The sequence below is a fragment of the Hippocampus comes genome, unplaced genomic scaffold (genome assembly GCF_001891065.2).
Source record: "Hippocampus comes isolate QL1 unplaced genomic scaffold, H_comes_QL1_v1.1 scaffold248, whole genome shotgun sequence".
Taxonomy (NCBI): Eukaryota; Metazoa; Chordata; class Actinopteri; order Syngnathiformes; family Syngnathidae; genus Hippocampus; species Hippocampus comes.
The window spans coordinates 930,558-946,779 of record NW_017806277.1 but is presented as its reverse complement, the minus strand read 5'-3'; the positions used below and the strand labels follow the sequence as shown (position 1 = coordinate 946,779).

Genomic DNA, 16,222 nt, shown 5'->3' with positions numbered 1-16,222 from the left:
TTCAAATACTCGACATTCAATGATTAATCTTCCTTTTGTGTGCACACATGTACCCTTTGTGGTTTCCGTTCGTGCCGAAATTTCGAAATCTCCGAGATATGGCGAGGCCATGAGAATGCGAGGCGAGGGTATTACTGTTGTGGCGACGCCACTCAAGCTAAGCGAGCCTCAGCAGTATAGTCCGCTGCTCTCTGCTGTGCGTGCTTCAGCGCGAACATGTACGCAAGCGCGTCTTTTGATTTGAAACCAATCAGCGCCGACGCAGACGTCACACACCCGACATCGCACACGACAACAGCTAAGCTAAGCTAGCCAAGACGACACTCGAAGTCGGACGGACACGTTTTTCTGCCAATCTGTGTGTTTCCCTTTTTGTCCAAATATATTTTTTACGACAACTGTCTTGTCCACGGTGTCTTTTATTCGTTCCACTGGGGTTTAGCAAGTGTGTTTATAAAGAGACGAAAATCTCTTTACTGTTACTAGTGTTAGTGTCTCTACATGGCTACGCTCGTGAAAGCAAAACAACGAACTCAAACGAGTCTTCGTTCAATGTTGTCAACTAATATCCGGATTAATGTGAGGCATTTTTTCCTCAATTCTCCGGAGAGATTTTCATAAAAATTTGAAAAACCCGGAATTCCGGGAAAATCCGGAGGACATTCATCTCTGATTTATTTAGACTTCAGAAATACTGTAAAGTTCAGGCTAAAAACTAGCAAAAAATAAAATACGTGATATAAATCAGGATGTATTGTATTTGTATTGTATTCCTCTGTAATTATTGTGAGAAATCATTAACATGATCAGTCTCTTCCCATCGAGGAATATAAATTAGGAATGACTATTTTTTAAGGTAATTTGAGTGAATTTGTTCTTCCAGGGATGTGTATGCAACTGATAGCCATTCCCAATTTTCCGTACCCCAAGAAGTAGCTCTCAGTTTTGAAAAGGATGGTGGACCCTGTCGAACGGATCCACAGTAATAGGTACAAAAATTCCGGTGACCTTCTCCCTTACCTTTTTTCTTTTTTAGCTTCCGCCGCCGCTGCTTATTGACAAGGCAGGCTGCCATTGTACTGAAAAGGATGGCTGCAGCCAAGAAGCAGATGGTGGCTACGATGCCAGCCACAACTGGTCGCGCCAACCCTGATTCCTCAACCAGCTCTGGAGGAGGAAAGAAGTCTGCGGAGTAAGAAGAACCGTCATGTCATGAATAGCAAGAAAAAGATAAACAAGAAGATAAGAAAGAAAAATGCATAAGCAAAAACAAGTGTATGATGATGGTGGTTAGTTACGCAAATGCTGGTAGTTATCCCGTCCTTGTGTTCGTGTGGGCTCCCATTGGGCACAATGAGTCCCGAAGAACAGGACCTTAAAATGTTTGAACGTGTGAATGTGAGCATGAACGGTTGTATCTCACTATGGGTCAGTACGATGATTGATCCAGCTCCTCGGCCCAAGTCAGCTAAGTCAGAAAATGGCCTTCTGTGTCGCTACCTAGCAAAGAACTGTATAATCTAACGGTTGGGGGCAGCAGAGAACTTAAAGAGTACTTGAGCCAGTCAGAAACTCTCCTGATTGTTTGCTGCTTTGAGTAACTATTATGTACTTGCGTCATACATCAAGTTTTTGAGAGGTTTAAATTTAGATGAAAGCTGGCATACTGCAACTATAAATGGTTGCAGAATGTGTCTTTGAATTCTGACGATAAGCATACAACCATGGTCTAAAGCAGGGATACTCAATTTCAAATCTGAAAGGGCCACAAAAAATGTTTAGTTGGTCAAAGGTCCATTTATTGGGGTTGGTCAAGCCACAGTCGATAATACTGTAACAGTCAAAACAACCAAAAAATATGAGCTAAATCAATTTTCACATTCAGTAAAACAAATAGTAAAACACGATCACTCTCATGAATGCAAATATATCACAAGTGGGTTCAGAGCATTTTTCGTTTTTAATGTCACAAAAAAAAAAGAAGCTCAGGAATTGCAAAGCTAACACACGCTAAAATCAAATGAAAGAATCACTCTTTTATTGTTTCAGCATCTGAGAATTGTTTATTTTGCTCACACAAACTCTATCCCTCTTCAAAATTCCTATGCTTCATCTCATAATGATGTTTCAAATTGGGAATCTTTATCACAGTAATACTCGTTGTCTCCTGGCATATGAAGTACAAAGGTGGTCAATTAATTTCAAAATTCAGTCCATTCTTGTTTGAATTGCCGAATTTCACTGTCAACAATATGCTATCTGCTCCTAAAACAAAAGTGCACGGGAAGTAGTGAACTGAGTGACCCAGTAAACAGGCTGACTGTGTGTCGTTGGCATGGAGACACAAGCTGCTCCAACCAGACAACACATGGTTTTCACAGCGGGTGGGGCTGCTCTGTTGGGCCATGGCTTGGATGAAGGAGCACTACGCTGTGCTAAGTGCAGTATGAAGAGGCTTACAGTGACGAACAGTTATGGGCCCACGAATAAGCTTCTAGCAGGATGGAAGCAGCCCGGGGGCTACTTATTGAGGTTGTGGGATGATATCATGGTGAAGAATGATGCGGTGAGTGTGCAAAGTGAGGCAGTGTAACATTTATGAGTATGTAGTACATAAACCTGATATATTATACTGCATATCAACATAAATGGTGCATTTGAAAAGTATTCATTATTTATTATTCTTTTAATCTACATTTTGTCATGTTACAGCCTGATTCCGAAAACTGTGTCCATCCATCCATTTTCTGAAACGCTGTTTGGTATTTCTATGCGCCAGTTGATGAAAGCTATCAGCCGGGCAACATTGTACCCTCTGTCAGTCTTCATTGACTGGACGGTGACATGACAGTGCTGCAGGGTATCATTCGAAACATCAACAGTGAGGTCTTCACTTTTGTCAGTTTTTTGTGCAAGGAAGTGTCTCAGCATTTTTTGATCGTCGATTTTGTTGTTTTCTTCACGGTGATTTTATCCTTCTTATCTGCAATTTCATTTAAATCTTACAATATTAAGTATTTTTTCCACTTCTGTCTCATCCCTTCACCCCCACGCCCCCAATTCCTCAGCGTCATTTGAGTCAATAAAAGTTTTATAATCACCAAATAAAGTAAATTATTAAATTACTCATTATTGTATTAAATTCGCTCATTTGTGTTTTCAAAGTATGACACGGGCATTTATCAGAAAATCTGACTCTGGCAGGTTGCTAGGTTTGCTCACATAATCCAAAGATACTTCACATTAATTTGGAACAATGTGATGATTTTTGAACAAGGACTATTTGAGACGCTTCAAGGGTGTAGATGACCAGCTGACAATGTACGTCAATGTACTGTATTTTCCACACTATAAGGCGCACCTAAAAGCATGAAATTTTCTCAAAAGCCGACAGTGCGCTTTATAATCCGATGCGGTTGATATATGGATCAATATTCTGAATTCTTGGACGTAGTATTTGAAATGTTCTGTAAAGCGCTTTTTTAGAGCTGCAGCGGTTTTGAAAGCTCTATATAAATGAAACTTTATTGTATTGTATTGTATTCCCTTTAGCGTCGCTCCATCTAGTGGATGCATAACGCAACCACAGCCACTATTGTAGCTTCTATCTATGCGCCTTATAATGTGGTGCACCCTATCGATGAAAACAGTTTTAAAACAGGCCATTCATAGAAGGTGCGCCTTATAATAGGAAGCGCCTTATAGTAATAGATCCTATTTACAGATACAAATGTGCTCATTGAGACCATCAAAGCAGCAGAGATTTTCATACAATTCCTCTGACTTCATGGTCAGGTTGTCCCTTGAAATGCTCTTCTTGACTACAGGCTCTCACATAGACAGGTTTCTGCCTTTCCAAATTCAGTCCAATCAACTGAATTCACAGCATGTGTAGTCAAAGTTTTTAAGGAAGTTGAGCTAATACTGCATTTCATCTCAATCAGGACTGTTTTGTCTCTAGGTTTCTAAATCAGCATTCCACAGCAGAACTCCTTACCTGTACTGGACACACCGACTATGTTGCTTGGCTCACTGATCGTGTCATCCATGACGGCCATGACACGGAACTCATACCAGGCCTCCTAAGAGAAGAAGAACAAGAATGTCAAGGTTCAACCATCATTAACATTCTACCTGTGTGTTTAAACAAACCAAAGCAAATATTTTGCTTCAACCTCCAAAATCATCACTTTTCAGGAGACCCCAAAAACATTGCATCATCAAAGACAGCAAGCCATTTTCAACACTTTTGGTGTTGGTCAATAATTTGTAAAAACAACACCCAGACATGGGGGACTGCCTAATAGTATGGATGTGTGAAAAAATATGAATTGATTGTCCATTTTTGGTCGTTAAGTAGTGTTATTTGATATTGTTCTACACTTGAACTGTCGAATATAAATGTTTGAAATGAATTTTAAAAATGGCCAAGAATAAAATTAAATTGGATGTTAATGAAATTATCCTGGTCAGTACCAATGCTTTCAAACTGGCAATTCAAAAGCAATGAAAAAAAAACAGCCAGCAAACATCACACCTTACTTCAATAACATAACTATACAGTGGTAACACTCCCTCCGAAATTAATTGGAAATTTCTTAACTCGAAAATTTTCTAAGTAGAGACGCATTTGTAAATGCCCTAATCCGTTCCAAGCTCCCCAAAATTCAGAAATAAATGTTTTCTAAAGCATAAAAATGCATCAAAATATGTAACAAATGCATGTTAATTGGATTATTGCACAATAAATGAGAGTTGTGCATAATGTAAAAAACAAAGAATAAAGGATAAAAATTATGGTCATTTAACTTTTTTTAAATTTTAACTGCATCCTCATCGTTTTTTGGCCTCTTTTGTCCATGTTCTCTCTCAGAAGTGGTTTTTGCCTGGCGTTTTGGAAAGAACAGATCAAAGGATGTTTGCTTTTGTCGGCTTTTAACAATCCTTTGAAAATGTCCAAGGCAAAAATCAGCATAGTGAGTGCTCACCCAACTGGTGAATACTTTTTCTGGGGATTCACATTTACATAAAACTATCGGAACACCTCTTGGCCTGAGGGCGATTGACGAGGACGCTGCATAGACACATATCTCTTTGTATATCTATACACGTGGACACACACAGTAGAGGTTCCCTCTTAGCCAATGGGATGCCAGGATAATGCTCAGTAATAGTCGATGGCAGAGCAGCTACAAGTATGTTGCGTTCAAGAAACTCTGACCTGCGAGTAGTAGGCCATACTGTATTTTTACCTTTCGTATCTTGAAATTTCTTTCGTAACTTAAGGCAATATTTTCCTGTTGAGGCGTTTCGTCACTTGAAAATTTCGTATGAAGAGACGTTCGTAAGTAGAGGTACCACTCTATATAAAAAAGTTGATGTCATCTTAGTGAAATAAGCAACAAGTCGTAAAAAAGGTTCAAGCATGTGTGTGTCGTGCAAGCGTGGAGAAGAAATCTGAGTGGGTGTCAGCATCAGACAGACGCTCAAACGTGTATTACAGCAGAATCAGTTCAACAAGCAGTTGAACAGAAATCGATGTGACGTCAAGAACGTCAGCGTCAGAACTTTAGTCATTAAAAATATGTTGATCTTATTTACCTCACACATATATTTGAAGGAGACTTCTGAAAATGATATTCATTATTTGTATTGATTCATTTTACCTGCAGTGTGGGCGCAACTCACTTAGTGCTTTGCTCAAAAAGAGCGTCTCTTGTGGATTCTTTCAGCACGAGGGGCAGTCAAAATCCTTGCATGACACAACTATGCCTCTGCGTCACTTGCAAACTGTTACCCCATCAAATAATGTAGGTGTTTGAGCACATTACCAACAAACCTTTCGGTTTGGAAGAGTGTTACATGCACAGTGAAGCAGTGAAACTCAGTCTTCTGTATTTACCTGGATGAGGTCACGAGCGAGCATCTCTGTTTCGCCTGAGGGGATGCCGTCATCCAGAACCTCCCATCGTTCCCCTAAACGAAACTCCATAACGTAATGCTGGATCGGTGCTGTGTGATTGGCGGGCGGGATCCAGGTAAGAAGGACTCCCTGCTGCGTGCGATTGGCTGTGAGGCACCGTGGTGGGGTAAGCAGCACCAATGGTTCAGGGGTACTTATAGGAAATACTGAAAGAAGACATTTAAAATTCCATGGTTAAGACATGAAATGAATGCTATGTAAGAAGTTGTAGCAGCATGACAGCAGTGAAACATGAGCCAGTTCCTCTTTAGATCCGACAGCTAAATTAACTATGAGAGTGACTCAGTGCAATAAAAGTTTTATTTGACAAGGATCTCCTCAGAAACCATTACCATCATCTAACTTCAGTTATACTTTGAAAACCATTGCATGAACGCAACCCTTGGCTATTGTAAAGTCGTTCTCTCTAAGGTATTTACCGTATTTTCCGCACTATAAGGCACACCTAAAAGGACTAAACTTTCCCAAACACCGACAGTGCGTCCTGTAATCCGATGCGCCTTATGTATGGTGTTACACCGTCTTTTTATATTCCCCATTGAGTTGTTTCCCTGTTCATGTCCCTATGCCTTCTTGTGGTGATTATTAGCAGGAAGCAATTGTAACCTAAAAGGGTTCTGCCCGACACTAATTGACATGTGCATTCGCCAACACACACTCAAACAGACAACTACTTTCTGAGCTCTGCGCAGCCATGATGAAACCAAAATAAAACCAAAAGCATAGTTAACTACTGACCAAACGAAGGAAGGAGACAAGTAAATTCTCTTCACACTCTATGGTTGCACACCACACAGAGAACCAGATCACACAAATGCAGGCATGCAAAGCAGAGATGTCAGAGTGAAAGTAGGACACAAACTTTTGTACGATCATCCCTTTGTCCTCGGCAAGAGGCACCAAATATGCTCACCTAATGTGTTCACAGTGACAACCTCGCTGAAGGGTCCTGTGCCAAGCTTGTTTTGGGCTAGGACGCTGCACTGGTATGTTGTCTCGGGCTCCAAGCCAGGCACCACCATCCACTCTTGGCCTCCTGGCACAGGTACAGAGAGCCAGTCGTGTGGACCTAAACGCTCCCTTTTTAGCCTGCACATGAGTCAGGGTGAGAAGTGAGCTGGACAGGCAGAGACTGGGACAGTTACATCTATATTTCATTTGACTTTGTAGGATATAATTCAATGCCCATGATATCTTGTTATTATTTCTATCATTTATTTATGTATGTATACAATATCCTATCCAACATTCTTCAACATTTTCCAAAACATGTAAATAGAACATTCAGTCAACCTTTATCCAAAATGACCTAATTTCCCTTTACACCAGTCACTCACAGTATAAACTGATGACAATCAATTGCACTTTCACTTGATGGGAAGCCCATGCTGCAGTTAGCTTTGCATTTTTATTGTTTGCCCAGGCCATACAATCAGGAGCTGATATGATTAGCAAAAGATGCACATGCAACAATCTTGTCAAAACAATCGTTACAAATCTTTCTTATATTTACAATGAAAAAATACGGACCTGTATTTTTGGGGTCATAAAGAGATACTTAAAAGGCATCCTAAAAATATTTCGCCATTTTCAGCAGTAGAAAGATAATATTTTGTCGATAATGAATTTGCTCAGATTATTATTCATTTATTATGACAGAGCTTATACGGTGAGAGAAATGGTTAACATTGTTAGGTTATCGAAACACATGGAGAATATGAACTACAGTTAAGCAGAGCAAAGCAGCAACAGCAGCAGCAGAGGTCAAGGAGTAATTCCTAAACTCGGGGTACAAATTTGAGAAATACCAATTTAATCTGCATTTAATATTTTATTTGAAAAAAAAAAACTTCTGAATATACCCCAGAAGAAAATAGTTTTAGAAATAAATACGACGAGAAGGAAAAGCAGGAAGCGAAGCAGGCTGGGATGACTCACACATGGCCGTACCAGACTGAGAATGTCTGCTGGAATCCTCCGTCGTAGCCCACCTCCCATGACACGTTGGCCCAGGTGGAGGATGCCACCACGTGGACGCTGGTGGGTGCATGGGGGCTTGTGCCTGCAGGTAGGAGAAGCAGTAGGACTTGTTGATAAAACTGCATGTGAGTCATCGAAACTGTCTCTGTTAGGTTGACAACATGCAACATAATAAGCCACTCAAACAAATCATATTTGTCACAATAAAGTCTCCTTAAGTGCTAAAAACAAACCTGTTATCACATAAAAAACTGGAATACGACAGAATACTTTGGTTATTAATAGAATACACATTACATATATTAGAAGAGTAAAAGCATCCATTTTGAGGAAAACCATTCAATAATGAAGAACGCAGCTAACAATTTTGGAGCACCAAATGTTCTTGTCATATGTATTTTTCCCAACCCCCCCAACTTTCTGGATGAATTTCAGAGATTTAAAGTACACCTTTGCAAAATATGGCCTGTGGGACACATCCGCACCGTCCACAGTCCCTGAGTGTCTCTTGCAGCCTTTATGTAGCCAAAAATTTATTGAGTGACCTCACTGATCATCCTCGCAACCATTTCATCAAAATATCAAATAGCACCAACCAATGTTGCCTTGAAGCTGCACACGTGCGCACTGCTATTACCTGGTGACGCTGGTGGGCACCACGGACATTACATTTCAACACACCATCCTTCATTTCAACCCCAGTTGAATCTACAAACAGGACACTGCACCATTCCCACTTTCCTGACAGTTTCAGTATTACGACTGCGGGTGCTCGCTCAGTTATTCAACTATGCTTTGAAGCATGTACTTCACTCTCACTCACCACTGATGTGACACTGCAGGCAAAACGCCGATCATTCCATTCAGGAAGTCTGAACATGGGCGTAGTTTTTACGAGACAGTTTCACACGTTTCAGAGCTCACGTGACTAGATCAATATTTGTGTTTTATTAAATGATGTTTTCCATTATTGATGAGTGGACAATATGAGACCAGATTGATACTGATTGTATTGAGACTTTATTAATTTTGTTGAAAATGTCGTGGTGCTAAAAGAAAAGTAACACACCAGGGCTGATTTTATTCATGTCACAAATCTGTCTTCAATGATGTGTTCTATTTAGATATGTCGGTGGTTTGAACTCTTTTGCAACATATCTACATCATATAACTTTATGATCTCAGGTTTTGGATAGGTGTGATACCTGAACTTCCTCCTTACAGGACTAATATTTTTTTTCCTTCTATTTCACATGTTGTCTCTCTGAGCTGGAGACTCTATCAGCTAATCAATGTCTCTTCTATTCCCTAAATCCCTAAAAACAATAGTTACTGATATGGCAAACCTGTTCCGTTGTCCACGTCCATGAGGGTGGAACTTGTGTGTTACTGTTTAGAACAGTCGAACCTCGTGACAACGTACCTCAAGGGACATAATGAATCTGTACGTTATAATGGTGGTTCGCTGTAACCATTTCCAACAAAATGGCCGCCAATGACGATGTATAATACAGTATGAACATTCATAGGTGTAAAAACATGAACATGTATAAACATCCGTGTATACAGTATGAAGAAAAAATGATTTAATAAGACATGGAACAAACAACGGTAGCATTCCTACTTCATCTCTGAAAACATTCTGTCAGCAAATGAAAATTGCCATCTCCAGTTCAGGATATGCCGCACCCCGAAGCCGTTTACGATCATCTTTCAATCCACTGCCCACAAAAATCTGCCATGGTTTTGTTGCCATTAAGGATGATTGTCGCAATTGTTGACTTTTCCAAAACGTCGTCTCAGCTGAGCTTTGTCTGGGAGACTCTCTTTCGAAAGTGAGAATTTCAGCCTTCATAGACATCGAGGCAGCGAGATTGGCTTCTGTTTACCAAACATGTTTTCAGACGACGTGCCCAGGACCGCACCGTGCCTCCAGAAGTACAACAATGTATGAGTCGATCAGTAGCGTTGCTAAGTAACGGAGGGGAATCCCGCACTGTACACTTTGTTTACAAGGAAGGTCGCAGCGGCAGTTCGCTTCCCATGGTTCGTTTAAACTATTTTGTGGGAAAAATCTGGTTGTTATAATGAAGTTTATGTTATTAAGGTGTAGGTCAGTGTTGTCAAACTCAAGGCCCTGGGGCCAGATCTGGCCCGCCACATTATTTTATGTGGCCTGCGAAAGCAAATCAAAGATGTCATCTTCCATGATGTGTGCTAAAATCTCTACCAACATTTCAAATCCTCATTTGTAATAAATATGAGTGATACTGCAAGCATTTTCTTGTTACCAAACACCTCATTACAGTCACTTAAACAATAGGTGAATAAACCGTTATTCTTGTCTTCTTTAAATTATTTCAGTCACAACGGCCCTCCAAGGGAACCTCTAACTAAAATCAGGCCCGCGAAAGAAAAAAATGAGTTTGACACCCCCAGTGTAGGTGGTAAGCAAAATTGGCAAATAGAAAATGAATTACGTGAAATTAGGACTTTGAAATGTGAACGTTATAGAGGTAAGAACGTAAACGGTGTACATTAAAAAGAGGATCGACTGTACAGACGCTCCCCAGCTTACGAACATTCGTGTTACGAACAACGGTACATACAAACATTTTTGCGGGTACAGGTATGTCGAAAAATGTTCTCGGACAGAGATGCTGTAAGTTAGATTTTGTATTGCGCGCCTTTTTCCGAGTACTGTAGTACTTCTTTCCGCCGCTAACACCGACGCGAGGCTGTGAGAGGAGGAGGAGGAGGAGGAAACGCCTGTCCCCATGAAGAAGTTTGAGACGGAACTCTTGGCCGAGGGGTTTTCGCTCATAGATGAAGCCATCGCACTCTTCGAGCAGCAAGACCAAAATATTGAACGTTGCACAAAGGTTGCAAATCAAATGAATGATGCCATACAGTGCTACTGCATCATTTATGATGAGAAAAAGAAGAAAACTGTGCAATCGTCCATCAACACACGACAAGATGGCGCCCGAGTAGGCAGCCTTCTGCAAGTGCTCTTCAAGAGCCTTGCTTTTTTGTTCTTTTTTGTTGTTTTTGTCTTTTGTTTTGTCACATTTTGTTTGTTGTTTCATCGTGTGGACCTGATATGGACTGTTTTCAGCGTTTTTTGGCCACGACATTCGTCAAAGGAGAAGTATCTGTGCTTGGTGGTTGCGCCTTCTCGGCAGCACGCCTGTACCAGCACAGATTTTGATTGGGAGGAATGTCGGCGCCATTGACTGTTGGTGCTGGACAGACCTGGGGCGCTTGTGTTTTTTGCGCCTGTAATGGGCAGCATTTTTCACAACCCCGTTTTGTTCAGTGGAGATGTCGGCGCTGTTGGACAGTCGGCGTTGGTGCGGCTGGATGGATGGCTTGAAGTTGAGGATGAGGAGAGAGGAGCGTTGGCGCAGAGCGCCGATGCGTATTTGGAACCGAGAGTCGCCGCTTGGAATTGAAATGGATTTCGTCTATGGATGCTACAGCTTGTTGACTTTGAAACTTAGCTTGTAGCCAACGTGTGCACATTTTGAGCATGATGTCTCTGATCCACTGGTGAAAGGACACTTTGATTCTCTCCTCTGTCATCTCAAACTGCTTCAAACAACAAAGCGTGTCCCGGAAAAGTGGTTAGGACTGCATGACTGTCCGTGTTTTATGTTATGTGTTGTGTTTATTATTTTACTTTGTGTTAACTGTTTTGTTAAGCGCTTTGTTACAGCTGCCGCTGTTGTGAAAGCGCTATATAAATCAGCATGTATTGTATTGTATTGTATCATCTTCTTAAGCCTTCGAGTACATCTTCCAAAAGTAAGTTGAACTTCATTTTATTATACTTATATAAACCTTAAACATACTTATATAAGCCTTAAACATACATTCCATACAAAATATAGCACTGAAGCAACTTACGAACGAATTCAGCTAACGAACGATCCTTCGGAACGTATCTCGTTTGTTAGCTGGGGAGCGTCTGTATACGGTTTGTATTGGTCTGTTTATTTTGTAGCCTGGTTTGTCAAACAGATGCATAAGCTAAAGACAAAATGTGTGTAGAACCGTATGAACTTAATTTAGTTGTATTGCTGCAACTAGTGACTGTTTTCTGTTTAAATGTGTGCAATGCACTGTATATGCATTACCTAAGACTTGGACATGCGTGCTGGCAGTGATGCTTGTAGCAACGTTGGTGGCAACACACTCCCATTCCCCATGGTCCTCTTTTGTAAGTGACTTGAACTGTAAGCTGCCTCGAGGCAGAACATTGTGCTTGCTCTTGCTGGGCTTTCCGACCTGCAGATCACACAAACATCGGACAAATAAAGACGATTGAATACTGTAGAATCCAATAATTAAAAAAAAAAAGAAAATTCTCCAAAACAGTTGTACACACTTGCAATAATTTGACCAAAGTAATATTTAAGACAAACTTTTATGAAAAAAAAAATACTGTGTCCAAAATATTTTGTAAATGCTGATATCATTCGAGTGACAAAATTCTTCAGAAAGAATAAAGAGTCATGCATTTAATGAATGCTGGTTGTTTCCTTAATTCTAAATATTCTTTGCCGTTGCTGTATTTCTGTACTTATATCGAATTTGTTCATAATTTAATATTTTCTCAAGCGAAGATTAAAAAAAAAAAACATTGCTCAGTACGTCATCCGGTTCCATACAATTACATTGTGACAATTAAGCAAAAAAGAAAAAAATCCACAAAGAATCAATATAACGTTAAAACTGAAAGTCAGCCAGTATATGATCACCGAATATGGTGACAAAAGTGTGAATGCTGTTAATACATACCTTCCTCCATGTTATATTGGGAAAGGGGTCTCCTTCTGCCTCGCATGGGATAACCAGTTCTCTCCCAGCCTCCTGTCTGTACTCCCCTCCAGGGACCACTGAGAATTTGGGAGGGTCCTGCACAGGTTCAAAGTCAGATTACAGATTTGCAATTTTGTTTTGATACCCTTCCACATGACAAAGTCAGAGACGTAAAATAAAAAATAAAAAAATCAACTATCAAAGCCTGGCACCAGGAAACAAGCATATGAACATTTAAATGTCACCTCATGACAATGGCCAGAACTTTTGTGTCCGTCAATCTAATTATCACTTTGCATGCCCATGAGATTCTACTCTTAGAATATGTAATCTTTGACAAATATTTCTGGTCTGAATGACGAATGTCATTCCGTCAATCAAATAATTAAACTTCAGAATGACAATGCTACATAAGAATAATCTGACCGGCTTTAAAACTTTAAAAATAAGAAGAAACAGCAAATGTACCTTTAGCACCAGGGGAGCAGGAGGGGACCATCCCATGGAGCCCAGGGCATTATAAGGCATGCAGGTATAGGTGCCGAGAGAGTCCTCTGTCACCTCTGCCACGCGGATGCTCCCATCGTTCATTTGGCTCCAACCAGGATACTGAAGAGGTAAGTAATTCACAAATTTTAATCCCAATTATTAATGAATATACATCCATTTGTGTGTGTGTGTGTGTGTGTGTGTGTGTGTGTGTGTGTGTGTGAGTGTGTGTGTGTGTGTGTGATGATATATTTACACTCTGGAGTGTACAATACAATACAATACATGCTGATTTATATAGCGCTTTCACAACAGCTGTAACAAAGCGCTTAACAAAACAGTTAACATAAAGTAAAATAATAAGCACAACACATAACATAAAACACGGACAGTTGTGCAGTCCTAACCACTTTTCCGGGACACGCTTTGTTGTTTGAAGCAGTTTGAGATGAAAGAGGAGAGAATCAAAGTGTAAAATGAATAAGATGCATTAGTGCTTCTCCTTACCTTCTCTATCCGGAGAGGGAGACCATCTTTCTTCCACTTAACTAATGTTACAGGCGGGTTGGCATCTACAGGACATCGGATGAAGCCCGGCAGACCAATGGCCACATAGAGTACAGATGGCATGTTTACAACACGAGCAGGATCTACTCAAAAAGACATCACAAGAAAGGACAGCGGTGGTTTCTTTGTAATAAGGGTAAGGCGATTGCTGTGGATAGATTGTTTGAAGCGATGCTTAAAGGTCAAGTGTGAAGTAATTCTAAACAATCCCAAATGAAATATTTTGTATCCATCGATCCATTTTCTAAACTGCTTATCCTCACAAGGGTCACAGGCATGCACCTCTGTACTCTGAGGCCAACGAGCTAACCGGTTGACCAGCGTGCTGCCGTAATATTTTTATGTCACAAGTAACTAAGCAAAATACATTAAATAAAGAATGAAAAAATATTTCTCTTGCGTAAATTTGACAAAGTAACCATTTTCCCAAAGTGACATGATGAGTGACCAACCTGCAAATGTGACGTCACTTCAAGACAAGAATAGCATGGGTCACTATGGAAAGTGTACAAAGCAAGTGAGAAATCAATTCAGAAAGCGATGTTTCAAACTTATCTGACGGGATCCTGGCGTTTGAAAAGTTGGAGGAAGAGGAGGTTGTTGGCTCGATGGAAGCTGATGTACGTACGCTCTTACACATGTAAGAGCCTGATGCTCAGAATGATGAAAATGTGCCCGAATGGCCGGACATGGAGTGGAGATGTAACCCATCTGGATTTGAAGAATGGTAAACTATATACCGTATTTTCCGGACTATAAGTCGCAGTTTTGTTCATATTTTGGCCGGGGGTGCGACTTATGTGTAAAATTATTAACACCTGATTATGTCATTTCACATGTTATTTTCACATTAAACCACAAGAGGGAGCTCTCGGCCTGTGTTGATAAATCGACGATGAGTCTGACGTAAGCGACGTAGAAGAGGAAGCGGCGCATCGTCTACCTCCCGAGTTGAGGGAGTTGTTTAAAAATGACACAGAGGATGAAGATTTCATTGAATTTAGTGATTTGGAGTAAAACTGATAGTTTGGTAAACTTGTTATGTTCTTCATGCTAGAGTTATCTGAATAACTCTTAATATGTTACGTCGTTACTGACATTACCAGGCATGTCAGTCATGTAACGTTAGTATACCGTACACTGATTCAGCCTGTTGTTCTCTATTTTATTTTTATTTTAAATTGCCTTTCAAGATGACATGTATGTTTTTGGTGTTGGATTTTATCAAATAAATTTCCCGTAAAAATGTGACTTAAACTTCAGTGCGACTTATATGTTTTTTCCTTCTTAATTATGCATATTTTTTGCCTGGTGCGATTTATAATCGGGAGCGACGTACAATCCGAAAAATACGGTAGATTGCAGGTTTTAGCCTAGCGTTATTGGTTGCAATGTGATGCTGTGCCGCGCTGCCAACAATGGGAATACATATTTGGTCCATGTATTCCCGCTAGCACTCAAAGCATAGTGGGTTGGTGTCCTACATTGTCATTGCGATGGTAGTTCTGTTGCGTTGTCGGCCACTCCACACATTACATCGGCAGCATTGTTAGTTGTAAACCATTACAGAGGATGCCATCCATGCACTCATACAATTTGAATGTTTTCGTACAGGACGTGGTCTATATGGCCCTTATAGTTTTTTATTGAAAGTAAAAAGGGTCTAAAACAGAACAAGAAGATGGTGGTAAAATTATGAAGATAAAGAAAACGATCCACAATTACCGTATTTTCACGACTATAAGGCGCCATTAAAAGTCTTAAATTGTCTCCAAAATGGACAGGACGCCTTATAAGGCGGAGCGTCTAGTGCATGGGTTGTCAAACGTACGGCCCGCGGGCCGGATCCGGCCCCCCAAGGACTTTAATCCGGCCCGCGAGATGATTATGTAAAGCAGTGGTGTCAAACATACGGTCCGCGGGCCGTTCATCAGGCCCACAGGATAATTTAAAAGTGAAGAAAATGCATAAAAGACACAGAATAAATATTTTTAATAAGGTGCAATTCATTGAGTATCCGCTAGGGGACGCTGTTTTGATCAGAGAAGAAGACAACAGCAGCCTCAGTCCATCACTGAGACAGACCCATGACAGCAGACGCTATCAATAGCACTCTCACATTTACACATTTAATAGCACGCTCCTTAGTTTGTAAGGTGTAGGCAGGGATTACATTTAGATTTTATATGCACGTGTAAATGGTTTAAAACTTCCTTTCTTTATAAATCTCGTTTAATCTTAAAGTGCATTACTCTATTTTTCAAAACCAATTACTTGTTAAAGTTTGTACAATCAGTGGGATCAGTTGCAATGCATATATGTGAATGATAAAAGTAAATTGCACATTTGTCGAAGGAAATGTAAGGTGCTTCATGAAAT

At 40.4% G+C, this 16,222-nt stretch overlaps 1 protein-coding gene across 4 annotated transcripts in view; it reads right to left on the bottom strand.

Annotated features, from left to right (window-relative positions):
* Positions 1–16,222, bottom strand: part of igsf9bb (immunoglobulin superfamily, member 9Bb) — a 77,637-nt gene that overhangs the window by 20,050 nt on the left and 41,365 nt on the right. For 3 of the 4 annotated variants that reach the window (XM_019857765.1, XM_019857769.1, XM_019857768.1), the window contains exons 8-16: positions 13,784–13,926; positions 13,256–13,396; positions 12,767–12,883; positions 12,103–12,253; positions 7,922–8,045; positions 6,897–7,072; positions 5,903–6,129; positions 3,998–4,082; positions 1,021–1,185 (exon numbers count right to left, since the gene is read on the bottom strand). In XM_019857765.1, coding sequence (XP_019713324.1) covers positions 1,021–1,185; positions 3,998–4,082; positions 5,903–6,129; positions 6,897–7,072; positions 7,922–8,045; positions 12,103–12,253; positions 12,767–12,883; positions 13,256–13,396; positions 13,784–13,926 — 1,329 coding nt within the window. The remainder of the gene's footprint in view (positions 1–1,020; positions 1,186–3,997; positions 4,083–5,902; positions 6,130–6,896; positions 7,073–7,921; positions 8,046–12,102; positions 12,254–12,766; positions 12,884–13,255; positions 13,397–13,783; positions 13,927–16,222) is intronic. The other variant, XM_019857767.1, reaches the window with a different exon arrangement.